Source organism: Ornithodoros turicata, chromosome 1 (assembly GCF_037126465.1).
Source record: "Ornithodoros turicata isolate Travis chromosome 1, ASM3712646v1, whole genome shotgun sequence".
Lineage (NCBI taxonomy): Eukaryota > Metazoa > Arthropoda > Arachnida > Ixodida > Argasidae > Ornithodoros > Ornithodoros turicata.
Window position 1 is genome coordinate 90,037,509 of NC_088201.1, and position 27,656 is coordinate 90,065,164.

Genomic DNA, 27,656 nt, shown 5'->3' on the forward strand with positions numbered 1-27,656 from the left:
TAGAAACATCGTGAATCCACCCTGGGCGACGGGCACAAAAACTAATCGGAAACAGCTTTGACTGTCTTGCGTTGTCTTGCCACCCAAGTGTCACTTCTTTGCATAGCTGGTGTTATACGACGTGTGGCCCAATGTTGTCCATATAGTTACTGGCTGGTTTGAAAACTGTGAAAACAAGCTTTGCTGTTTTCCCTTACGGACAACTTATGTCTGTAACCTGCGGGTTAGAAAATTTTGTGAGAACTATTCTTTGCTTGGTAAAAAATGTATCCTCTATATCTCTAAAAAATTGCATCTGTAAAGTTTTACACAAATGGAAAAAAGGATACCGACCTTCTGCACGTCGGTGAATTTAAGCATACATGGACCAAACACGTCGCATGAATTAAGAACGAGGTCTATCCGTAGCTAATTTCTTTGAAACTGCCAACACCTGCCCTGCCATTATTAAGGGAGTTTCCACAGCCCTTAGAAGCCTTTAGTGTTGAAAAATAAATATAAATAAATAACACACCCGCTGGATTCTCAAGTGTCATTGATTGTTTAGCACCTTCAATGACTCGAAGTTTTGTGCATGCATGCAACGATAACTCTGTTTAATTTCCCAACATATTAAAACAATTACAATATTTCTTCCTGTGCCTCCAACTGATGTGTAACAAAGTGTTTAGGAAATCAAAAGGATATGTTGCTTTTACTAGATGTTTGCTAAATAATAAGGAAGGCAGGATTTGTGTTTCGCAGGTAGAAGAGTCGCACAGTAATTCACTGTATTTTTATATGTATACAGATAAGGCATTGAAAGACTCTAAGCAATTTCAATCTCAAAATGCATGGTCTTGTGATTTGAAACATTTGGAATTTGCAACTCCAACCTAACAACAGCAAAAAATTATTCTATTTACCTTAATTCTCATTTTGTTCCAGAGTGCATGTCGGCGTTTCTTGAGTTGTGCTATCCACTTTGTTGGAATCCTTGAGATACCCTCAAATTTATGCAGTGGTTTCCCATACATCTTGATATTGGCTTGTAATCTGCAGATTAATGTGTCCCAGAGGTGCCGACATTCTAGCCTCTCTGCAGCACTGGTAAAGGGAAGAGGGTGCATGTATAATGCTGCCATAAACAACAGCGCCTCAGCCACTCTGTTTTGCCTACCACTGAGATATTCTGAAAAAGAAAGTAAACAATGTCAGGTTGGGATTGTATCTTTAAAGGATCACACACTTTCGTAGGGGATCCGCCATTGAATAGGTTCAGATTTTTGTATATCTAATCACATTGACAAAGTATATGTATGTAACTAGCCCGTTAAAAACATGTACCCGCCCAGCAGCCAATGGCACATCAATATACCTGTATCCGTGCCATCTGTACAGGGTCGTCCTTACGAAGAAGTGTTTGCAGTGCGGCAGCGAAACCTAAATCCCAGCCTGACATCCAGCCTTTTCTACAAGAAGCCGCTTCTCCTCACAGATGGCCACATGCAGTGGCTGTGGGATCACACGGGCAAGAGGTATCTGGACCTGTTTGCAGGCATTGTCACCGTCGGTGTTGGGCACTGCCATCCGTAAGTATATCTGATGGCTTCTGGTGGCTTCTGGGGGCTTGTGAAGAGAAATCACTTCAATGGTCACGTTCCTCCGGTGCCTCAGGAACTGGCATGCTCCCCTAGGTGTAAGTGTACCAGTGTAGATAAAACGGTGAGGAAGCAGGCCAGCTGGTGGTTACGGTAATCCATTATGTGAACCATTGAGATTGGGGAGGAATGCAGGCACAGCACGCTCTGCAACACGCATGTAGTGTCCTCATTTCTCCCCAATCTCAGTGGTCCTTGGTGTTTCTTTTTATCTGCAAAAAATTTTAATTGAGAAAAGGAGTTTCCTTAGGGCGCTTTTACTTTTTTCATTAGATTACTCGACGGAGCTGCTACTAGGAAGCCATATTTTTTCTCAGTTAGGGGACTAATTACCATAATTTCACGCATATAAGCCGCACCGCAGAAAATTTTTTGGCAGATAAGCCACGGCCTGGGCAATACAAGACGACTGATTTGTGCGACAAAGGAGACCATACAGAAGGCCATAAACCCTGTGGTCCATACTCCAGGGCTGGCATAGTGTACAATTAACGAAGGAGGTCAGTTCTAGAATTCTACCAAAATCGGATTGTGCCCTTGGTGGGCATTTTTCGTGCCTTGGTGGGTCAGTGGCCTTCCAGAAGGCGTGAATCACTGTCACTACTTTCGTTAAAGCTGCTTGGGGGAATGCACCGGGAAGACCAATCTAGTCGAATGTGGACCCGTCCCTGTTACGCACTGTCTGTGCACAGCAGGGCAGTGCCGTTCCAGAGACACTGTCGGCCCTTTCTTTAAAAGAGATCGGAAAAGAGATCGCCATTCAGTTAATTCCTTATTCAGTTGGAGGAGTGTTCTTGCCCATACGTTGTCAGATACAATTCAGTGAAATCTATCGCAATATGCCGTCGCCGGCACATTGTGGCATCAGGAGTTGAACATTCATTGCCTGAGTTACACACCAACATAGCCAAGCAGTGTCATAAGACCACCACAATTTACGGTCACCTTACCAATCATCGAGCTAAACGAGAATTGGCTGATGCAGACTACAAATGTGGACGACGCAGACATGCAAGTTTGAGTTCATCCGTGCTCGGCGCCATTTGTTTTGTCACCATATAGTGCATCAGTTTTATCCACCATATAGTGACCGACAACGACGGTTAAGTTTGCGTCCGCCGACATATCAGCGTGCACTGAAACAACACGTGACTAGTGTAAATTTTAGCTGACTATAAAATGCACATGTCGCGCGGGGGAAACTGCCCTCTGCGACTGCAAACTGGAGGTCCTCCCTTATTCATCCCTTGACAGGGAGAACGGGACAGGGAGCAGTGGGGAACGAAAACGGAAAGAAAGAAAAGAAAACCAGTCAGCACTGACCCGGATAGAAGTGCAGTCGCCGTTTTAAACTTTTATTACGTCACCAATTACGTTTTTTTTTCATTCTCCTCCTCGTTTGACCTGGAGGAGTGAGTCGAGTGGGAACACACGCGGCGATGTTCAAGTGTCTTTTTTTCTACGAAAAACATCGTGCATGAAGAAAATTTTTGTGTTAATCATCAAGGTAAGTTACCTGCTTCCACCACGCATTCGGAACAAAAAATTTTTGAGATGGCTTTCAGAGCTCCTTTAAAATCTGCATATGAGGAAGATACCAGAAAGAAAAAATAGTCATCAGATAAGCCGCAGAGTTCTTGTGAGAAAAAAATTGCGCATAAGCCGCAGCTAATACATGTGAAATTACGGTAACAGATATATTTTAATAAACTTTTCAGTTATTGACTTTAGGGAGCACATTACAGTTGCAATATTAAAGCCTCATGTCCGCACGATGTGCTCGAGGCACTGATGAAGTACAAAAGTGATCACGGCGACTGCTACGGACTTATGTAGAGGTTGGCTATTTTTCCCAACATGATAGATTCTGAATATCATGAGTTTCAGTAAATTCGCCACATTCTTCATGTTGGTGGGGTAAAAAAGTGACCTTTACTTTGCAAATTTCTGAGTTCACTATGCAAAAATTTACATAATTAAACTTAGGTTACGTGACATGCACAACAAGGGGGCAAAAACCGACTAATAACATACCGTTGACCGCATGATTCTAGGTGGCGTAGTTTTTTTTATTAGAATTCAATGACATGTTTTCTGGGACACCCTGTATGTATTGATGCTGCTTTTCATGCCCTCTTTTGCTTGTCAAATTCTGTAGCTGTTCAAATATTAATTTTTTTTTATGTTGAGAAGGCTTCAATGTGAGGCTATTGATACATTTGCAAATGATGAACCTGAGCTTTCCTTGGCTGCTGCGACACACAGTCATTTCTTTTACTGCCCTTTCATGTTACATATTGCGAAGGTTATGTTTCTTTGTTTTAAAAAGGTATTTGGCTTATGTTTCCCAGGCATAAATATTTCTGCACACATATTGATGTTGCCTTTTTCTACCCTCTTAGGCTTGTGAAGTCGTGTAGCTGTTCAAATATAGATTTTAGATGTTGCGGAAGCTGATATGTCAAAGTAATTTATATACAATCATGTCTCACATATCCGGACACCTCGGAAGTCATCCCCTTTCATTGTGTTAACAAATTTCCGGACACGCGAATCAAACAAACTTCCAGAGAACCCGAAAATTTAGGCAACACCTTTATTGCTCCAGAAGAAAGGAAACAGGGAAAAGATCACCACTGCTATCCCAGAAAGTCATGCGTGGGCTGCTTGAAATTAGTAGGCGTCCTTGGCACGTGTGACAGAAGTTTGCTCACCACCATGGAACCAGCTGTGTCACCCTGCCACTCTTAAACTTCAAGCCAACGTTTTTTGGTTTTTCTTCAGCAAATTGAATGTATTGGCGCACAAGCCGCCTTTGGTTTTACGCCTTGAACGCCCGAATAGTCTGAGGAAAGGGGAGCAAAACAGTACAGAAGGCCCCATTGAGATGCAACCCTTTTCTGTTGACACATTTCTGGAGAAGTGAATCAGATTGACATAGGTTCTGGACATTGGTCCCTATACTTGCTGACTGGATATCGATAACAGAGACAAAAACCAATGGTAGCAGCTTTGTTCCCGGTAATGTAGTCCAGATAACGAGTTTTCTGGATACCTGAAATCCGGATAAGCAAGACATGACTGTTGGCAAATGTCATGCATGTCAGATATTATGACATTTCAGGATAATATGTATGTTCTTGGTGTATTAGTGACTTTTCATTTTGACATTTTCAGAAAAGTCGTAGATGCAGCAGAACGGCAAATGAAACAATTGTGGCATACTTCCAACATCTACATGTATCCCACGATCCACGAATTTGCAGAGAAACTTGCTGCCAGACTACCAGGTGACCTTAAGGTAGTGATTTTTTCCCACTGTTAAGTTTATAAGTTAACACCGTTGTACCCCCTTTGCAACTCTCTTGGAAGTAATAACTAAAGTGCGAGTGAGAGCAGAAATAAGTTTGAAGCTTGTTTACAAATGTTTGCATAATTTTGCTCTCATATATGACAGTTTGGAACCTTTGCACTCTGTTCTACAAATCTGAAATGTGCAATAGTCTTGACAGAGTGAACGATTTTTGTGCTTCTCTTGACTGTCATCATAGTAGCCTTGTGCATAATGTTACTATCCTGCAAGTCGGATTCACATAAAGCACACATGTACTAGGAGAAGTATGCATTACAGGGACCTTCTACAGTGTCTCTACATGAGCTAACTTGTTCTATGAGCAAGGCAGACTTCCTTCATTCTCTCCATTTCATCTTGTTTGGTAAGGGCATGTAAGTTTGGTTCCAATTAAGTAGTCTTACATGAGGTTAGTCTAGTTTAATGTTTGAGAGCAAATGGTGCTTATATACAGTCAAACTCCTTTACAACGAAACTCAGGGGACTGCAAAAACAATTCGCAGTAAAGGTATTTTCGTTAAAAAGGATGTCCATTATTGGACCTATAGGGCTCCAGCGGGACAGCAAAAAAATTTGCTGTAGTGGTATTTTCGCTAAAAAGGTGTTCGCTATAAAGGAGTTTGACTGTACTTTCGTTTAGGAAATGTGTGTAGTAATATAGCATAAATTAGTCCGAGATTACTTTGGGTAAGCTCAGTGATTCCACTCCTGTGCCTAACACGCCATTTCGTGGGAATGGCGTGTTGTCCGGTCCATTATTGCACCAAGTTGCTCCGAAACAAACTACTGGGAATAGCAGGTTGTGGACAGCAAGTGTTGAGCGCGAGGAAGACAAGTTGCTGAATAAAGCTTTCCGTTTGCAGCGGCGGTGCGCATTAATTTGTTGCAACCACAGGGATGCACACACTGATCGCGCGTGGCTTTGTTCCGCCAGAAAATTGGGAAGTTTGCACAAAGTGTTTTCAGCCTGCTGTCTGTTCCTGCGTGAGATTGGTTTTTCCACACAGGCAAGGTGGGCACTGTAACCAACAGGAGCAAACGCTGACGTGAAACTTTGTCGCTCGCAATGCCATCCCACAAAGTCCTCTCACTTAGTAATCAGGGTTCTATATGTATGGTTCTGGGCTGCCTGGAATCATCTCCATGCGTAATCCTTCGTGATTTTATCTGAAACAGCAATTACCGTACGGCGGTTACCAAGCGGGCCTACTCAGCACATATGTCCACTGGAATGGAAATGGCAACCTTTCAGATTACGTGATGCCAAGCCCAGGTTTGGTAGTAGTGCTGCGAAAGTATTCCAAAAATTTATATTTGGGTGCTCCAAAGTGCATCTAAGTGCATATTTCTCTGCTTCAAAGTGTAATGCATATTTCGGTGCCCAAAGTTTTCTAAAAGCTATATTTTGGTGCTCCAAAATTTGCTCCAAATTACATTTTGCGAGTAGCACCACTGTAAGCCTACTGTGAGGCTTTGCCTCTTAGGTTAGGTTCCCTAGGCTCCCTTCCTTACTGCTGTAGATATGGATGCTAGATTTTAGGTGAGAGGCATTGTACTGGGTAGATGCACATGTGTACATATTTATATTCATATTTATTTTTGTGGGATGTTTGTCACTGCAAGGGTCAACCAGTGTGAACTCATTAAATAGCTCCTTAATTTTCTCACTGGCCATGAACCATATCCAAATGTTTCGAGCAATGACACAAAGAAGCTTGGGTCGTTAATTTCGCTAGTGTTGTTCTCAAGATGGCGGAGAAAAGAATGATTGCTTCATGGCTTACTGCTTCATGCCTTCTTTCACCGGTCACGCTTCAAAAATAGTACAAATAACCTAAATCGCGCGTGGTTTCCCCACTGTCTTTGTTGCTTTTGTTCACGCCGCTCCTGTGATAGTATCTTTTTTCCTCTTCCCCTTTTCAACATCGAATATTCTTCTCCGCAGTAGTTTTGCACTGCGGAAATGAGCAGTGCTGTTGCTTTTTGAGTTCTGTAACCCCGGAAACTCCATCGCACATGAAGGGAAGTTGCGACAGTTTTGGATCAGCACAAAATATACCTGTCGTCTGCTGTTACCATAGGTCGGCATTTTGCTAAGAATTCATTCAACATCACATCATGGTCAGTTTTCCGCAAAGCCCATCACATCACATCACCGTCATAAACCATCACATCACGAGCCCGTAACTCAACTTCAACCTCAGAATTCATCACTTCATAACCCATCATTCAACTTCAACTTCAGAACCCATCACATCACATCACATCACATCATTCAACTTCAGAATCCATCACATCATAACCCATCATTCAACTTCAGAACCCATCATCAGAATTCAACTTCAGACCCCATCGCGGTTTTGAAGTTGAATTCCTATGATGGGTTCTGAAGTCGGTGATGGATTTTGAAGTTGAATTCCTATGATGGGTTCTGAAGTCGGTGAAGGATTTTGAAGTTGAAGTTTGTGAGGGGGTTTTGAAGTTGAATTCCTTCGTTGGCGTCTTCCTCGCCCCTGTTAGCGTGGATTTCCTGGTAGTGGCGGCGAAAGCGTAAGCGGAGGAGGGGTATGCTGTTTGGAGGGTGCGGTCGCCTTGCTCTGGGTTGGCTTGGAAGCAGGGTTCACCAAGAAATGAGGAAAGGGAGGGATGCAACGTTTGACCTCCGCTGTCGCATGTGAACGGCGGCGGGAGGTATGTTGCTTACGCGGTAGGGTTGTTGCACAATGTTGCGCCCGTTGTTGACAGCTAAGTGAGCGCATAGCACATTGCAGGTTCATGTGGCTTCGTAGGACATCCTTGCCTGCCGGAACATTGAACGTTCATAGGACTTCGTACGATCGCCGTGTCTGCCGGTACATTGAACGATCATGTGGCTTCGTACGCCTGGCTTTTCCGCCGTGCCATTTTTCACTCGTGACGCAGGGGTATCTTCGGCTATTAGCTTCGGCATCGGAATACATCGTGGCCAGCCACCCAGTATTACATGAGTTTCTGTGACATGATGCTTACTGACACTGGAAATAGCCGTCATGAACGAATTCAGCGACCTGTAATCACCTTCGCTGGACATATGTTTTTACTCTAATTCTTTCATGCAATACACCACTGCAGTGGTTTATCCGGAATCCCAAGCAGGGGGCGTGGTCATTATTACAGCTACGTGATAACAGCTTTACACGTATAATTACCGACATGTCATTACAGCTGAAACGGCAAGCCCCCTTTTTTGCAGGGGATGTCGCCAAACTTTTTTCTTTGTCACAGGGATGTATCATGATCTCGATAAATCACTGACACCACAAACTGAGAATCTCTCCTCGGAGAAGTATAACCCATTGTATTCTTTTTCTTCCGAGGAGGGTATATACGGAAGAACACTAAGTGAATTCTTAACGACCGAGGCGTTTGGACACATGTAATACATACAGAATGTGAGGCGCAAATTGAAGTGAAGACTGCAAGGAGCTCGGAAGACCACCAACTTACAATCCGTGAAACAGTTTCTTTTCCTCTCTCACAATCTCTAAATACATATGTGTCGACACAGTTTACAACAATTCCCACTCTTACCTGTTTTTATTTGATATTTGAAACAACCTCTCATCATAATCACTTGAGTGTAGTGTTAGTCACTTTTTGAGGTAACTTCGCAAAAGTATCATGAGCAAAGTTAGACATTTCTATTTCACTTCACGTCCAAGCAGGCAGAACGCACAACGCGGGCTCCTTTCTTTTTATTTTGCTGCTGAACAATCCGACGACAGTGACCCCGCCTCTTGCACGTGCGCGGCGCCAACAGCCTGTCTGCTCCGCCTTGTTGCAGCGCGATGTACTGGATGTACGCAAACGCAATTCCGACGTGCTTCTGAGTTAGGTCGCAGCAGAGCGTTCGTTTGGAGTGCGTGGAGTGCATTTTTTTACGGGGAAGGTGATAAGGCCACTGGCAAGGTTCTATGAAATGTGCGCGGAAAATGGGAACTCGCAGAACTTGGAATTCCAATTCTCACTTTGGGGGTGCCCAATTGACAAGGTATATTTGGAACTCCGCTCCCAACTTAATTTCGGCATAGTAGCAAGAACTTTCATTTCTCACTTAATTTCATTTTGATAACTTGAAGGTTGTAACTTCATTACATATTTATCTTAGTGACGTAACTCGTAACTAGCAACTTTTGGGTGGTAAATAACTTCCCCGCCTCTGCTGAAATGTACTTTATTGGCGATGAATATCTAAGAAATATCAGCTGCGTGCTCTGATGGAACACTTGTGTCCGATGGATGCTACATGCATGCCGAACACATAATTCCCCAAAACATGACCTATGCACCTCAGATAAATAAGAGACCTATAGTGACCTCTGTGTATTACATTTAAAACAAAAGACGTCCACAAAAACAATGCCAGCCCGATCTTGTCGTATTTGGATCCCAATCACACAAAGGAAAAATAAGCAATCTAAGAAGACACAAAATAAGCCTAATGAAACACACTTCGTCAGCACGACAGCAATCTACTGTCGCCTAGTAAAACGCGTGTATGCGACTGAAGGCGGAGGCTCAAATCCAAACCCATCCAATATACATATATACGCACATTATAGCTGTAGGCGAGCAAATTAGTCAAACAGAACAACCGCAATGTGCAGACCGCGCGACCGCGCGACCGCAGAACGCCAAATCGCATCTCGATCTTATCTACCGCTCACATTCGCAACATACAGTTGCCCCCGGCTACATGACATTGCCCTCCGCGCCCCACTACGCCAGAGAGTAACGCGTTCCAAACACTTTCCCTCCCTGCGACCGCCGGTACACAACAAGGGGGGGGGGGGGGAGGAAGTCCGCCAGGCATCTGCAGTGTCAGGCCCATACGCCCACACCAGACACGAAACACGAAGCGTTTATGTTCACTCGGTGCACTCCACTACACATTTGCCATTCACTCCGCACGCGTTCGCACAAGTAACAGTCACGACACGTGAAGGTCAGACATCGACTAAACATTGTCGGCTCCTATTATGAGGACTTCGAAACCTATCCGTCATCTTTAAAATCTATCGCGCAGACTTCAGCTTCAAAACCCATCCCGCTGACTTCCCCTTAAAAACCATCGCGCTGACTTCAAAACCCAACACACGGACTTCGACTTCCAAACCCACACACGCAGACTTCAACTTCAAAACCAATCACGCTGACTTCAACTTCAAATCCCACCGCACTGACTTCAACTTCAAAACCCATCACGCAGACTTCAACTTCAAAACCCATCACGCGGACTTCAACTTCAAAACCCATCACGCGGACTTCAACTTCAAATCCCATCATAGCCCTTCATTCAACTTCAACATCAACTTCACATCACATCATAGCCCTTCATTCAACTTCAACTTCACTTCACATCATGCCGCTCATTCACCTTCAACTTCACATCACATCATGCCCTTCATTCAACATCACATCATTCTCTATGAGGTGATGGTGAATGAAGTCGGTGAAGGCCATCATGAATGAATTCGCCGACCTATGGCTGTTACTATCATTCATTGAGTGCTTCTGCTGGGGTCCGCTAAGTGGCGAGCTGCCAGCTGGAGAGACAAATAGTGGCTGAAGTACAATGAGCTCTTTAACGATTGATCTCTATGGTGCACCTTCTAAGAATGCTTTGTGCAGTCAGAAGCATCTAGCACAGAGTTGTTGATGCTGTGTGGAGCTGGCTGCTGCAGGGTGGAACTCTTTCAATTGCAGTGTGTTCTGCAGAAAATGGTGACCACTGTGAACTGATGGAGACTTGTACAATTTAGATCTTATGGACTTCCTGTAGCCTATCATGGAGGTGAAGTGAAATGTCAGGCATGAATAGTAGCCTTCTTCTCCATTCTTGAACATCTGCCTTAGGCCAGCCTCTGCTACAAACAAATTAACAAGATCCCTGCTTTGAAATGTGTTGTGTGTGGTTGTTATCGCTCCCTCTAGCGCTATAGAAGTGTCTTGTTTACCAGACCTTTTCTTTCAGTCGTTTGTCTTGGGAGTATTTGTTCTTGTCTGATACAGGCAATATGTGATGGAAGCATGAGAAATCCAAAATTCAAATTGATGCTTTCTTTTAAAGGTGTGCTACTTTGTGAACAGTGGCTCTGAGGCCAATGACCTGGCCATGATGATTGCTAGGCTGCATACGGGAGCTTTTGACATTATTTCTCTCAGGTAAGCATTTGTAGATGAAGATATTCCAGGTACCGGGGTTTGTCATTTTATTTGAACTTTCCGCACCGGTAGCACAACACAATAGAAAACAGCAACTTAGAAAGTAGACGTAATGTTTCGAAGCCCATGCAGGCTTCATCATCAGGACAGAAGACTGTCAACCTCCGTCAACTCTTTTTAAACAGAGGATTATATCTCTGAAGAGGAAGTGACCTTGGGTGTTTATTCATACAGCCTGTTGTTGTTTTGATAAACCATGACTCAAAGTTCCGTCGTACCCCCACAGACTTTCACGGGCTAAGATGTCTGGTGACTCCAACCCAACTGCGTTTGTAGATATTAATCGCAATATGCATATTGCTCCTATTTCCACACGAAGTGGGCAAGTCCCATAAATTCTGCTTGTGAACTCTTACTCACTTATTATGTGTTACTTGTGATACTTATTATTATGAATCATACTTCTTGGAGAGATACAGTGCTGAACAAAAGTGTATTGCTAACAAAATGTATTTACCAGATATATGTAAGGCCCTTCCTTTTCTGCGATTCCGCGATTCTGAAAAAAAACTTTGCGGAATTGTGGGTCTGCCGCGAAATATGAGGTTTTGCGCAGAATTTTGCAGAAACCGTGTGCTTAACTCAGTTTACGCGTGAGATAAACGCACTTTATTCGCACCGGGTCAGCTTGCGTTGCAGCGTAGGTGTGCCAACCGGATAAGGCCACCAGGCCGTGATATGGCCCCATTTGTGTGCTGGAACAACCCTCTAACATATTGGGATTCTGGAGTAGAATGCAAACGCTGACCCCTGCTTTGGTGTACATAGCTGTCAGGTACCTCTGTGTGACAGTAAACTCTGTACATGCAGAGAGGTCACTTAGCAAGTACAATTTGATAGTCAGTGACAAACGTCACTCCTTCTCAGAAGAAAGTACATTGTATCTTGTTATGCTAAGTCACAAAAGTTTTTGGAGTTGTAACCATGTTCCTCCACAGTACGAGCTAACAGAGAGTATTTTCTGTCCGAACTAGGGCAATTTGCCTTTTACCGCGGAAAATTGCAGAATTCATAGTTCCCTGCTGCGGAATTCAGGATTTGCCGCAGCACAAAAAAAAGGGCCTTAGATATATGTAAGTGACGTCATAACACACATGGAAATTCCTGCTCAAAGGAGACTAACCATACTGTGGTGTGTTGATTATCTTGGAGGCTTCCAAAAGGATGTGGGGCAGGCCATTTACACAATGAAGAACTCTATGTTGAAGCCTGATGTAGATGCACAGACTGCATGACAACATATGCCTGCCTTGCTCAAAATTAGCAGTGTTTTTCTCAACGTAACATGAACGTGCTAGGTAATGTACAGCTTTAGTCTGACCTGTGTAGCAACAGCTACAACTTGAGAAACTGAGTACCCAAATCAAGTTTTGCACAGACTGAAAGTCTTAGTATGATACAAATCACATCTTCCCATGGAAGAACATGATTCCTTTATCTCTTGGAGTACAGTAGTTCCTCATTGGAACGAAATCGCTTTTTACGAATTATTGCTTATTTCGAAGTTTCACCAGGTCCCAATTCAAATGCGTGTATTTTGAACCGCTTTATTTGAAATTTACCACGAGCCAATTCCGCATAGTACGAAAACGTAAGACTTGGAAGCGCCTTGATGCAGAGTCCCACTGTCAGCAACATCCCGCAACTTAGTCACGCTGGATGGCAATATGCACTTCTCGCTGTTTCCCTCCAGAACGCTCGAGAACTCCGACAATGGGCAGCGCGAAGGAGAGCAAGAGCTGTCGCGCACGTGCCCACCTCTCCGACCACGTGATGCACCCATAGCGATTGGGAGGGAAACTGTTGCTCCGCTTTTCGGCATGACAGCACCGGAGGTGTTTCGAAGACAGAGTTCGTGTGTACAGAGATGCTTAACTTTGGAGCAGAAAGTCATCCTCATCCGCCAAGTAGAAAAGGGTGAACGGTCCAAATCTGCCATTGGCAAGGCAAATGTCACCGGGGTAGATAAGCTCCCCTTGCTGATAGTAGACAACGTAGAACGTGAAGAAAAAACAATGTACAAGTTTCCGGCGATGCAGAATAAAAAATAACAAAGACGGTTAAGAGCATCAACTGTTTACTATATACATAAAAAACAAGACTTTCGTGCACTAGGCTGCACTTCTTCAGGTTTGAGGACCTGAAGAACCTCAGAAAGACCTCAAACCTGAAGAAGTGCAGCCTACTGCACGAAAGTCGTTTTTTATGTATATACTAGTAAATAGTTGATGCTCTTAACCGTCTTTGTTATTTTTGATAGTACACAATGTAGAAAAGCCACGCTGCTTTTGAAACACTACTATGCTGAAGGATTACATCAATAGAAGCAACAAGCGCGCATGGATGACAGCAACTATTTTTGAAGACCAGTGCGACTTCTGGATTGCAAGTTCGCTGCTGCACAGCGCAATGTCCTGTTTGTCGTCGACAACTGCACTGTCATGGCAAAATTGAACATCGGACAGCTACATGTATCACTTTGGAGTTCTTGCCAGCGAACACAACCTTCATCCTACAACCCATGGATCAGGGTATTTGATTCTTTTGCGCTTGTGGATGAGGACATGCCCATTGTTGGTGCCCCCACGGATAAAGAAATCGTCGACATTGTGTTCGGTGCGAAAAGTCAAAACGAAGCCTTGGAGGATGGACCACAGGAAATTCTGTTGACGGCAGTAACACGTAATATACTTAGAGCCTGAAGTTTTCGGGAAATATTTTTTTCTAAATTCGGGTGGTAAAAATCAGGTAAATAAACGTGTGCACTAAATTTGTGCAAATTCGGGTGAAAAAACTGCCGGTATGCTAAATTCGGGGAGAAATCGGGCTCAGTTACTCAAACTAACTGTAGTGATTTGGTACAAACGGTGGTGTAACTGCATTTGCTGCCAAAAAAGCGAGTTAATGCATTCCTACAGACATCCTAGTGAGGGGAATTTACCGGGTAAAAATCGGGTTTCACCCTAAAGGATGAACCTTCAATTCGGGGTGCAAATTCGGGGAAGAATCGGGTAAAACCCTAAAACTTCAGTCTCTAAATATACTTCGTCTTTTGCACAACAAAGTTGAATGCGGTGGGGGTGACTACACCATTATGCAGTGCCTCAAGAAACTGGAAGGTGCGCTGTTGCTGCCCAGCAATACCACCCAGCAATACCACCCAGCAATACCACCCAGCAATACCACCCAGCAATACCACCCAGCAATACCACCCAGCAATACCACCCAGCAATACCACCCAGCAATACCACCCAGCAATATGAGATTATGAGCTTTTCCTCACCGCAATAAAGGTTTTGTAAGACTGCTTTTCTCATTGTCTTCTTGAAATTACTTGTTCTAACATGCTCCCACACAAATTCCATGCAATTTTGGTCAAATTACGCAGTAGTTATGGTCCTCCCACTTTTGTTGAAATACCGCATATATCGATTTTTTGTCCGGTCCCGACGACTTCGTTATAACGAGGGTCTACTGATATAGGTCACTGAACACCTTATCATCAGTCATTTGTAGGGGTGTGCGAATATTTGAGTTCTCGAATTCGAATCGAATATCAAACGCTCGAACTATTCGATTCGCGAATTGAATATTCAATATTCGATTTTTCGAATATTTGACTATTCCACGAATATGAACGACGCAACCCGAAAGTGGGCTTCACCTGATGCTTCTGTGCATGAGGTGAAGCCTCCCTCACGAAATTGCCCTTGCTGCAGGACCAACACAGGCGGCACAGTGTTTAGTTGAAGACAAAGTTATCCAAAATTAATTTTGTAGACATCTTCTGTGGAAGGGGTGGCGCCCCTCCCACATGCAGTTTAGCGGTGACAACGAGGGACTTTGATTTGATGTCTGTCAGGTTGCCTTTAAAAAGTTAGGACTCTCGAATAATGACTACATCTCACGAACAAGAAGGGTGTCTTAAAGATGTCCTTTACGTCTAAAATTTCAGTAATGCAACTTCCTAGTGCGAGTGCAAAGAAACTAAAGGATGTTCATGGCAAAGCTGAGGCAGGATGCCAATTCGTTTGTTTCACAAATGGCCTGTGGTTGTCTGAAATAGTTACAACCTCATCCGTATAACATGCTACTGCTGGACATAAAATTTTGAAATGAAGGTAACCACTCCTGTACTCTGGTAAGTGTAGGCTCACCTGAAAAACAGGAAGCACTCTCATGTAAAATTAAAGAGTAGGGGCTTTTAGCAGAAGAATTGCATGTCTCTCTTGTGACAGTTAATGCCAGAAAAATTGCACTAAAGCCATGGGCTACAAAATAGAAACTTTTAGTGCGAAAGTCACATTGTAAATTTTGCTTGAATATTCGATATTCGATTTGGTATTTGGAATTTTTTCCTCCATTCAATTCGATATTAGATTCGACTTAAAATATTCGGATTCGCACACCCCTAGTCATTTGGTTTGTTACAGTAACATTGTCACCAGCAGCATGGCTTTAAAGTTGTACTTCAGCAGGGATGGCACTATTCAAATGGCTGTTGTCTTCTTTTGTGATTCGTTTTGGAGACTCGTTGCATTCTTCTAGAGAAAGTACTCGCAAACACATTTTGGTGCAGTCTATGTCACAGCTCTCACACTCAGTCAGTCACAGCCAGGTTCCCAAACCTTGAAGGAACTTTGATACTCCGACGTATTTTAATGGACAGCAAAACACCAAGGCTATCCTGTGTAGGCATGCACACCTTCTTCAAGGCTACAACTGACTGAGAAAGAAATCCATGCGACTCATGCATCTTGTGTAATAATGCAAAGAAACCTTAGGGACATGCTGATAAGCACTGACTCCACCAGTGTACTGGAACAAAGCCATACGAGCACAATGTACCGTAATTTCACGCGTATTGGCCATGGCTTATGCGCGATTTTTTGTTCTCGTGGGCGCTCTGCGGCTTATCCACTGGTGCGGCTTATCTCATGACTATTTTTCCCAGGTATTTTCCCCATGCGCTGGTTTTAACGAAAGGGCCGACAGTGTCTCTGGAACAGTACCGCCCTGCCAATGCACGAACAATGCGTAACAGGGGTGCATCCACATTCGAGTAGACTGACCTTCCTGGTGCCTTCCCTCAAGCAGTTTTAACGAAAGTGGTGACAGTGATTCACGTCTTCTGGAAGGCCACTGACCCGTCGATCCATGAAAAACACCCAGCAAGAGCACAATCCGATCTTGGTAGAACACTAGAACTGACCTCCTATGTTGTACACCATGCCGACCACTGAGTATGGACCACAGTGTTTATGACCTTTCTATGGCCTCCTTTGTCACACAAATCAGATCCTCGTATTGCCCGTGGCCTATCTGCGAGTGTGGCTTATCTGCCTGAAAATTTTCAAAACGTTCCTAAAAATGGGTCCTGCGGCTTATTTGCCGTGTGGCTTGTACACGTCAAATTACGGTAGTTGCAGGCTAGAGCTGCAGCAATGAAACATGGAAGAACGAACACGGTGCTTAGCCCCGGATTCATAGATGTGACTTGACTTGAAGCCGCATCTTCACTTGTGCAAGTCTGTGCCAAGACCTGTCTTCACTCAAAACTGTTTGCGTGTTTCATGAACCGTCCCGCTGGCTTACTTTGTCAAGTTTCATCCTGCTAACTTTAGCTGCATCTGGGAGCAATATTTTTGTACAATTTTGTACTGAAAATTTGATTTGTAGTATGAAAACACGACATTTCTTAGCACCAGAACTCATAATATATGTGTTACACCTGTCGTTTGGCACCACACTTGTGCAAATGACCCTGTAAACAAACTGATGATGCAACAGCTCATGTAAAGCCAAGACAAGCCGAGGTTCTGAGTGTCATGTGGCTTCTGGAAGTTGCCGTACTGGCGCACTATCCAAGTTTGGTTAAAAGTAGCCCGTGCGCCGACATGAAATTTTCACCACACTTGTCAAGTCGAGCTTGCCGTGTAAGAATGCTTCAAGCTGAGGAGGGTTCCTGAAGTGCACTGACACTCTTCCAAGGCAGCTACAAGTATATGAATTGGGGGTTAAAGGGACATAGAACGCACTTCAAACACGTATTTTTTAATCGCGTGATATGATCATACAGTCGCCGATATTCAGACTTTAAAAATTTGGACTTTTGCATTTTTTGAGACAGAACTGTTGTCACTGTGAAATGCCCCGTAGAACCAATGTATTTACACGTCCAGTAATCCGTATAATTGTGCTTGATTATTCTTACTCATCTCGCCTCAAACCTGCATGGTTTTTTGGGACTTACCATCCCGGAGATTCTTTGCACACATCCGAAACCGACCGCTTCGCTTCAAGCGCATTGAAAGAGGTAATATTTCAGTACTCGTCTGTTCAACTATGAGTGTCTTTGAGACTTCGAGGATATTGTTGATGTACCCTGTCCACAGCGGCGGTCTTTGCTGCTGTGAGTACACTGATGAACGTGTACAAGCATAGTGCTACACCTGCTGAAATTCTTTGCAATACGTTGTTGCACATTTGCGCTGTGAAGCCCTCACATAGAGTCGATGCTTTTTTTTAAGGCGCTTTGTATATTTTGAGTGACTGTTTTTGAAATAAAGCAGATGTATGCCATTCGCTGAAAATTCGGAGGGGCCGATAATTCATACTAATTTCATGGCTCCTAGAAGTCCGAAAAATCAGTCGGCGACTGTATACTACCTTCAAGAATTGTCATGTAAAATATTTCTTTTGGGAAGCATGTATTTCCTGTGAAAATTGGTTTATATAAGAGTGCATATGGCAGTGGTAAACCAAGGTAAATTTAGCCAGGTAGCGAAGGCGAGGAAAAAAACCAAATCCGACCCGGCAACACTGTCATCTCCGTGACTCGAGTGATCCTGGGTGTTGGTAGCACCGGTACGGTCGTAAACAAAATATATTTACGATGCGCGCATCCTGAGTGACAATGATGTAAATCTGGGGGTAAAAATGGGTTTTACTGGGTTTAACCACAAAACACAAGAACCCTATTTATCAAGAATTGCAACACCCCTTCCTTGCAAGTGTTCCTGAAGCCCTACATCACCCAGTGACGGTGTTTTTGTTCCATCAAGAAAACGTGACAAGTTTGGATTTTGAACGAATTACACTTTTGATGTCAGGCTATTGCACTGTGGCAGGGCTAATATCAAGGTCCACATGGCTTGTGTTATGCGCCAAGCTACCTTTACACCACAGAGAAGTCTGCGATGGCAAGATCACTTGAAAAATAAGGGGGTTCAACATCCTCTATTTCCCATGTGCGCAATCAAAAACCACCCTTTTGTTGTGGCCCCAAGGATGCGTGATGTCAAATGATAAATTATGGGACTTTCTTAATGTTTCTGTGAATTGAAATTTTGGAAATCAGACTAGAGAACAACAACATGAACGTAGTTTTTTTTTTTAAATCCTTTACAGATATTTAAAAACAAACTGTTACGGCTGCACTGATGGCATTTTTGCAGGCGGGTTATGCATTCAGGTGGGCATCCTGTACTAAAGCACATGTAACTACTGGGCGACTAATTGCCTGAAATTCATTAATTAACTTTTCAATTAGGTGTTTTAGGGAAAATTTGAGACAACAGAACTGGAGGCGATCATCATTTGAATCCAGCTTCTTTTTTAAAATTCCTTAAGTGAGCACTTTGAGATATCAATCATGAAATTTTTTTATACAAATGAGCTGAAACCAGAACTACCAAATTCTCAAAAATGACATGACATCTAGCTTACCTGGACTGGAAAGCAGTCTGTCTTGCCAGCAGATCAGCGTTTATTCCAATCGGCTCCGTTGCTACAAAACTGGTGGCCCTCCGACGTGAATGCCCGTCACTATTTTTACTTGAGAAGTGTGTAGCTTCAGTTTCGGCTCATATGCATAGCAACATTTAGCGTTTTGTATATCAAAGTACATGCTCATTTCAGCATATTTAGAAAAGAAGGTGGCTTTAAATAATGACTGGCTCCAATTCTGCTCTCTCACGTTTCCCCGAAGACATCTAATTAATAAGTTACTTAATAAATTTTGGGTAATTAGTCATCCAGTAGTTGCATACTATAGTTTCTGACAGGATGTCTGCCTGGCCACATAGCACATCTGCAAAAACTGCATCTAGGTAGTTCTCATAGTTCAACTATAAAAGTTCTGTAGAGGATTAAAAAAATGGTTGAACTTGGAGAGTGCTTTGAAACCAAGTTTATTTTGTGATTGCTCGTTTTACTCTATTGCCGTAAGCATATAAGCGTAGGACTTCGATCCCCACTGTGAAGGGGCTCATTATTGCGTTCTCCACATCACCACCAGCAATGGGGTAGAGTATTACCCATTGTGATGAAACTCCCTATTCATCTTAAAAATAAAGTTGTTGCTGTTGTTGAGACCATAAACTCCGGAAACCCGTAGCCCTACCCATAACATAGTAAATGTGAATTTTTCTCTCTGTGTGTATAGGAATTCTTACCATGGCCTCTCACCATATTCTGCTGGACTCTGTGGTGTAGGAACCTACAAGCATCACATTCCATCAGCATTTGGAGTACAGCATGTGAGTTCAGGGGCTTAGTCTAGTTGCTACATACCACAAAGTTCATAACCCCTTTTGGTCTTTCCATGTGCATTGCAAAAGTCCATGATTATGTCTTCATTCATTCATTGGCTTCATTGTGCCTTGATTACTCGTCAAATTTGGTGTGCAATCATTGGCGCCGTACTTCCCTCAACCTGTAGGGAGGAGCACATAACCTTACCAGATCAGCATTTTTGTACACTAAAAAATATCTAAACCAAAGAAGGGACAGGCCTGAAAAATAGCTTTGCAATCTCCAAATAGAGCTGATAAATGATTTTGCATCCCAAATTTCTGTTCCATTCAGTGTTTCAGCAGATCTGAGCTTACAAAGATTATCTCGGTTCTAGTGAGGGGTGGAGGAAATACTTTCATTTAAAAAATCTCACGTAATTGGCTCTGTATCATAGTTAGAGCCTGAAGTTTAGGGTTTAACCCAATTCTTTCTCGAATTTGCACCCTGAATTGAAGGTTGCCACTTTAGGGTGAAACCCAATTTTTACTTGGCAAATTGCTCTCACTGAAACATCTGTAGGAATGCACACTAGCTTGCTTGGCAGCAAACACAATTACAATACCAGTTGTAAAAAAATAGTACAATTTGTTTGAGCAATAGAGCCCGATTTCTCCCCGAATTTAGCATCTGGAAGATTTTCCACCCGAATTTACATGAATTTAGAGCACATGTTTATTTTTACCCCCGAATTGGAAAACAAAGAATTCTTCAAAACTTCAGGCTGTAATTATACTTTAACAGGAATGCCTACAAGTGTCACCTACACATTTTTACTACATGCCAGGGGACCCAAATGTGGTTGTCACATATTAGGTGGTAGACAGCAGCAGAACTCCAAACTTATTGATTAGTCTCAATCGCCACCAGTTGTCAACCTATACCCAAAATAGAGTACCATGCACAACTTAAATCATTGCAAAACTGGGGTTGTCCCAACCAGTGATGGGCAGTACTTGAAGTACCAAGTACTCAAGTAGTACTTTAAGTACACTTTAAATCGTGTACTTTGTACCGTACTTAAAGTACTTTTTCCCCGAGTACTTTCCCACCAAGTACTCAAGTACCCAAACATGGACTCCAGACAAAAAATCACAAAAGATTATAAAAAATGCGCCCTACTAAAAGCACTAAAATGACAACAAGAAAATGAAAACACACATATACACTCTCAGAAATAAATCGGCTGCTAAGTGTCAAGAAAGATTCAATTTTTTACCCTTATTTTATGCATAAAATATTAACGGAAGCTAACATGATGCTTATTTAGGTGTAAAAGCTTTACACATACTCCATCACTCTTAATAAATGTAAAAAAGTGGACAGCTTCTTGACACCTATTTTAAGGGCTAATACTGTACACGTACGGCAAGTGTGAAGCAATCCCCGCCTTTTTTCCTCTCACCGTGTCCCGTATCCCGCTTAATAAGCGTCAGTGGAAGCAGGCAGTAAGTGTAAAAACGTCGCCTCACAGTTCCATGGATGGTGATCTTGGACATGTATTGCCACATGTGCTTGCGTTCCAACAGGTTTGCTACCACATGCGACTGCCCCGACGTCCGCGACCAGTATGGAGCTGCTCAGGTGACGTTTCTGCGCTTCTGCTGCGCCTCACTTGACGCACACAAATCGAGAATCATGGTGGTGAAACACCTGCATGTGCGTCGGATGTTCCCTCCAATGCTCTTACAGGCAGACGCGCATCGCTTCAAAACACCTATGAAAAACAATGCAGAGCACATCATCTAGTTGGGCCAACATCTCCGTATTTTTCTTTTTTTACCAACCAACCAACCACACCATCTATGTATACACCGCTGAAGCGTCAGTCAACTGCCAAACACAATAAACAAACTTTAGCTTCACACCCCTCCCATTCCGCATACAGTCAACCCTCGATTTATGAACCGTCGATTTATGAATTCCCTCGTTTTATGAACATTAGCACGAGGAACCAAACTTTTTACATGCATTTTTCCCTCGTTTTATGAACCTCGATATTCGAATAATGAATGGAATTTCTGGGAACCAACTAGGAGTTGCCCAGCGTTTTTGCCCTCAATTTATGAACGGATCGTTCCGAGGCCAACAAAAACCTTCAGAGGGATTATTCGTGGTCTTATGAATGACGCCTGAACAGACAAAACGTTTTCCAGGTATTGCACACTCAGTTCTTAACCCCTCGAAATCCGAACAACCAACGGGTTTTTGCAGAAGTGTTCCTGACCTCAGTTCATGAATAAGGTGTCCGCTGTCACCCGGAGATTAATAAATATAGGTTAAAAACTCCAGAGGAAATCCGAGACCAGTTGAGCGCGAATGTGCTGACATCTCCTCTTTCCAAGATTGCCACAGCGGAAGGCAACGTCCAAAGCAAAATTAAACTATTTAGTATTGCATAATAAACAGAGTGTGAATGCGCTAAAATCTGTGCTTTGTGAGATTGATACAGCAGAAGGCATGATCGAAAGCAAAATTACACAATATATAGCATTATAAACACAATACCAACTCGGAAATACTGTTCCATTTGCTCGATAGTACTCACTTAAAGGAATTTTCTATTTATGAATCCCTCGATTTATGAACGATTTTTCGGGGAACCGAAGGTGTTCATAAATCGAGGGTTGACTGTATATGTAGTTCAGTTGTTGATTCTTAATTGACCTGTTTCGTACCTATTTTGCCTCTACATATGATGCTTGCGCAATTAATGGAAGAATCGTAATCTTGAAAGAACCGATGTTCTGAGGCTGGAACAACATAGACAACAACATTAATCATAATCTTCATCTCAAGCAGCGTCATTGTCGCATCATAGTTCTAGACATAAGACATTGTGACGCTGCTCGGGACGATACAGTCAAACCTCGTTGTAGCGAACTCGGATGTTACGAATTTTCGGATATTGCGAAGTTTTATTTCATTTTGGCTGGTCACGCTTTAACTCTATGGAGATTCATTTTTTGTAACGAACCTCGCTACTCTCCGTTCTTAGAATTTTCGGTTAAAACGAAGGGGCCACGGCGAAAGAACACGCGCATTCCGTAGGATTTACGACGCGATAAGCGGCAAACAACGGTCATTTGGGCCACTCCGTGGATTACGTTTTCACTTCCAGTCGGTTCTGGGTCGTAAAAGGGGAGAGCGTGAGGCCAACGAACTCGGGAAGGCCGGGAGATCTTATTTGCTGCGCCCTGTGACCCTTGCCATCACCCCCGCCAATCGCCACGTGGCTACGTGCCATCACGTGATCGCCCTTGGCCACGGTGACCTTCCCTTCTCGATCTGCACGTTTCGCGTGGTCTCATTTACCCTTCGTCGCTTGGAGTTTGTACGTTCTTGTCTGATCTGCTTGCTACCGATCACTCAGCATGTCAAGAAAGCGGAAGGCTTTGTCCTTGGACATGAAGATGGAGATGCTTCGAGCCGTGGACGGCGGCATGCGGAAGAAGGACGTCGCGGAGAAATACGGCATCCCTGCGAACAGCCTCTCGACAATTCTAAAGGCGCGGGAGAACATCGAAAACAGCTTCTACGAGCAAGCAATGTGTGGCAGTCGCAAGAAGTTACGGAAGTGCTCGTTTCCGGACGTTGAAGAGGCGCTGCTTGCTTGGTTCAAGGATTTGAGAGCAAGGAATCTGCCTGTCTCAGGTGCCCTCCTGCAAAAAAAGGCGATGGACTTGGCTTTTCTGCTTGGCCACAAGGAAGAGGACTTCAGTGCAAGCAGTGGGTGGTTGCACAGGTTCAAGGCGCGCCATGAAATTACGTGTCATGTGGCGTCTGGTGAGTCATCTGCGGTTGACCGGGACAGTTGTGAAAAGTGGATGGAAAAGGTTGCACCCTTACTGCAAGAATACGACGAGAAGGACATATACAACGCTGATGAGACTGGACTGTTTTTTAAGCTGCTTCCGGAGCGATCGCTAGCTGTGAAAGGTGAGACTTGTCACGGCGGAAAAAGAAGCAAGGACCGTTTGACAGTGTTGTGTGCGGCCAACATGGATGGCTCTGACAAACGGAAGTTGGTCGTCATAGGCAAGTCAAAGAACCCACGCTGTTTTAAGGGGATCCAGCGGCTACCAGTCGAGTACTACGCCAACAAGAAAGCGTGGGTCACGTCACAGCTCTTTGAGCAGTGGGTGATCGCGTTTGACCGCGACATGCAGAGGCAACGCAGGCAAGTGCTATTGCTCTTGGACAACTGCGCAGCCCACAAAATTGCAACGCAGTTACGGGCTGTTCGGCTGCTCTTCCTTCCACCAAACGCGACGTCGCTGCTGCAGCCTCTCGACCAGGGTATAATTTGGTCCTTAAAGAGCTTGTACAGGAAACGTCTCGTCTCCAGGCTCGTGTTCGACATGGACCAGAAGAGGGTTCCAACAGCCATAACAGTGAGAACAGCGATAGAGATGCTATCCCAGCAAACCACTAATATCCCATGGATGTCCAGAATTGGTCGCGAACGTCTCGAATATCGCAATGTTGTCCGAACGTCCAGGGGACATCTATGATATGATCCCAAATACGTCGCAGACGTTCCAAAGTCCCAACGTCCTATGAACATCCTTGGTACATCCCGGATTGTTTTACTGGTGAATAAGAGTTGTTTGCTTTCCATTACGTACAGTGAACTTCTTGATCCTAGTGTTATGCGTGAGTACATGTGCAGCAGTTGTGAGGTAATTCTGTGTTGGAACATATATACTTGTGGACCCTTATGTGGTCGAGAAAGGGAATGTGCGTCACACACTGTTCTGAGAATCACCGATATATTCCTGACATCTCTTTCAGCCCAACTCTCTCAGAGTTTAGCACACAAAATGACTGAAGATGCCCTCCGTAGTCCATTCTTCGTTCGTAAAAGTCCCAGTTTCCACCGCTTACCTAACACTTTATTAGGCAAGGGGGCGCAAGCTACCGCCCGTTATGAAAGGAACAACCACAGTAGCGAAGCGGAATCCCATCCTCCGCGATCCACTCCGCTGCTTCGAAGCGGGGTGTACGATGGTGTGATGTGCATACATTGATGCTCGTGGTTGTGCTTCTCGAAGAATCCGTCTCCATTTGTGCCGAACAAGAATGAATCCTGCAGCAAACAATGTAAATGTTCTTCTTGCGGTTATGTGTAAAACAAACTATGAATTGTGTGTCAGCTAGGCAGATGATGCTTGTAATCCGAAACTTTAGGCCTAACGAACGTTCCCGCAATCCTGCTTCCATGTTTTCAAAATGCAGATGTGAAGCATTTGTGTGTTATTTGTTTTGCTATTGTTACGTTTTATTGCAACAAAAGTGGACGCGAACAGGAAGTGAATCGGGAACAGGACAATTCTCGTTCCGAGCGGAAAAGTGAGAAGCTGAGCGTGACAGGTTTTGAGTTAGTGCAACCATAATCTTATAAAATGTTATGCGGTACACTGTAAGGAATTATGTGTGTGGTACAATAAAAGAAATGTTACAGCATATTGCATTTTGGGTTAATTTCAGCATAAACCACTATAAATATTCCAAACGATATTAACAAGAAGCATGCAATCGGGGATATCCTATGAACGTCCGAATATCCCGTCGCGATATTTATGGAACGTTCCTGAAACGTACAAAAGTGGGTCTTTTGCTAGTCCTATGGATGTACAAAAGACTTCTATGGGCTCTCTGGACAAATCCCTGGGATATCCGAACATCCACACCGGGATGTTACTGGGATATCGCTGGGATATCTTTGGTTTGCTGGGATACGGAGCCTGGAACGATGTCACCGCGGCCACAGTCAAGAACTGCTTTGTAAAGGCTGGTTTCGCCCGTAACCTTCCAACGACACAGGAAGAAGCAAACCTGGAGCAGCCCGAGATGGACGCTTGGAGACGCCTTCACGTTCGACGATTTCGTGTCGGCTGACGACGCAGTCATGGTGGCGCCGGAACTGACCGACGACGATATCGTTGCCGGCGTTGGCACCAACGGTGTTGATACTGGCAGCGACGACGACGGCGGAGATGACGACGACGGTGCCCACGAAAGCCTGCAACCACCTCACGTGAGAAGCGAAGAAGCGCTAAATATGGTGCACGCGCTGAAGGACTTCGTATTGGCGCACCCGACAGCGTCGTCGGAAGCCGTTTGCGAAGCTTACCGCTGTGCCGACAGGATTGGGGAGTTTATTCTCGCACATTCGAGTGCCACGAAGCAGCAGAAAATAACCGACTTTTTCGCTGTTTGAAAGGATTATGTAAGTGCCTCAATAAATATGGCGTCCCCACTGCGGGCACTTCATTTCCATTTTCAATGGGGTTTCTTTGCATCATTCTTTTACAGCGAAGTTCGGGTATAACGAACCAATCTATAGTTCCCGTGGTACTTCGCTATAGCGAGGTTTGACTGTACAGCTCTTCCTTGCAATATTATGACCTTTCTACATTTCCATTGTGTGATATACATACACAGACACCAGAGTGCACATCGTAACGTGTTTTATTGTTCATAAACATGCATGAAAACTTGCTTTGAAAACTTGCTTGCAAGAACATTGCAGCCTTAATACCTGTAGGAACACTTAGGTATCTGACAGGAGCTGACACGTGTCCAAAAGGAAGAAAAAAGAGGGGGTAATACAAAGAGGGCTATGAATGTACCAAAGAAGTCTAACCGCTGCCTTCAGAGGTACAGTATGTAATATAAAATGTGCCAAAGATCAGGCGTAGAAAACATGTGAAACACAGCAAAGCAAAATGTCACCTTCGAGTTAGCTTACTTCTAAACAGCACTTCTGCATTAGGAAAGAACGAGGTTACTCACAGGTTGTATCAGCTCATATCCGGAAGGAAATCGAAACAAATGTAGCGGAGATAACGGTCCCTTTTCGCCGTGTGAAATGGCAACCAATATTCCCGATATGTGTTTTTCTATGTTTAGCAAGCTGAATTTCCACAACCAGAGAAAGCTAGTAAAAGTAATACAGAAATTGAGTTAAATGATGGAAATAGCAACACTGCCCATCACTAATATGCACATAAATATTTGACATTTACCCATTCGTTGCATTCAAACCTATAAAGTGCACTGCAAATAATTCCACACTGACTCGCCAGAAACAGCGAAGCCTCTGCCTCTGATACTTCCGCTTTCTGCATGGGACGTTGAAAGCGGGAGGCCTGAAAGACCGCGTAAAGCACACCGTGAGTCGATTTCGTCCAAGCGACAGGCAAAACAAATCTAAAACAAAAACGCCGAAACGAAGTCGTCTAAACAAAGCCCTGCTGCTATTTACCTGTATCTTCGTGGCTGACTGCAGAATATTCATTCCCAATGAGTTCCTTGAAAGTTTTTCCAACTCTTAAGTTCTACGTGTACAACTCGCCCTGGAAATACCTACACTTGTCCAATGAAACACCAGCCAAGAAGTTCGCAGGATCACAGTTCGGCGGCGGCGCCATGATGGAGGCGTTGGAGCTCAAATTTGAAACTCTCGCTGCAACCTTTAAGCGCGATTTGTTTAGGGAGAAGGAGAGAGGAAAGGGGAAGGGGGATGGTAAGGAGGTTATGCAGTGAAGACGCCTTCAGGCTTTTTGTGAGCGTTTAACCGTCAACAGAAAATTTTAGGTGCAATAATTTAAGTGTCAGGACGCTTCCATCTGGAAATGACGGCTAAAATAAATGATATTACGCCTAAACCGAAAGTCCTAACGCTTATACCGCCTGATTTTATTCCTAATAAATGCAAGGGTAAGCATGGCGGCTAAAATTTGTGGTGTTTTTAACGTTTTACGTCTAAATAGGCGTTAAAATGCTGGCTAGTTCCATCTCAAATCGAACAATCCGGTACA

The 27,656-nt window shown here is 43.8% G+C and overlaps 1 protein-coding gene across 1 annotated transcript in view; it reads left to right on the forward strand.

The window, feature by feature from the left end:
- The window catches only part of LOC135378455 (alanine--glyoxylate aminotransferase 2, mitochondrial-like), a 69,980-nt gene that overhangs the window by 3,612 nt on the left and 38,712 nt on the right, over positions 1-27,656 (forward strand). The window contains exons 3-6 of the mRNA XM_064611500.1: positions 1,381-1,571; positions 4,818-4,941; positions 11,102-11,196; positions 19,703-19,796. Coding sequence (XP_064467570.1) covers positions 1,381-1,571; positions 4,818-4,941; positions 11,102-11,196; positions 19,703-19,796 — 504 coding nt within the window. The remainder of the gene's footprint in view (positions 1-1,380; positions 1,572-4,817; positions 4,942-11,101; positions 11,197-19,702; positions 19,797-27,656) is intronic.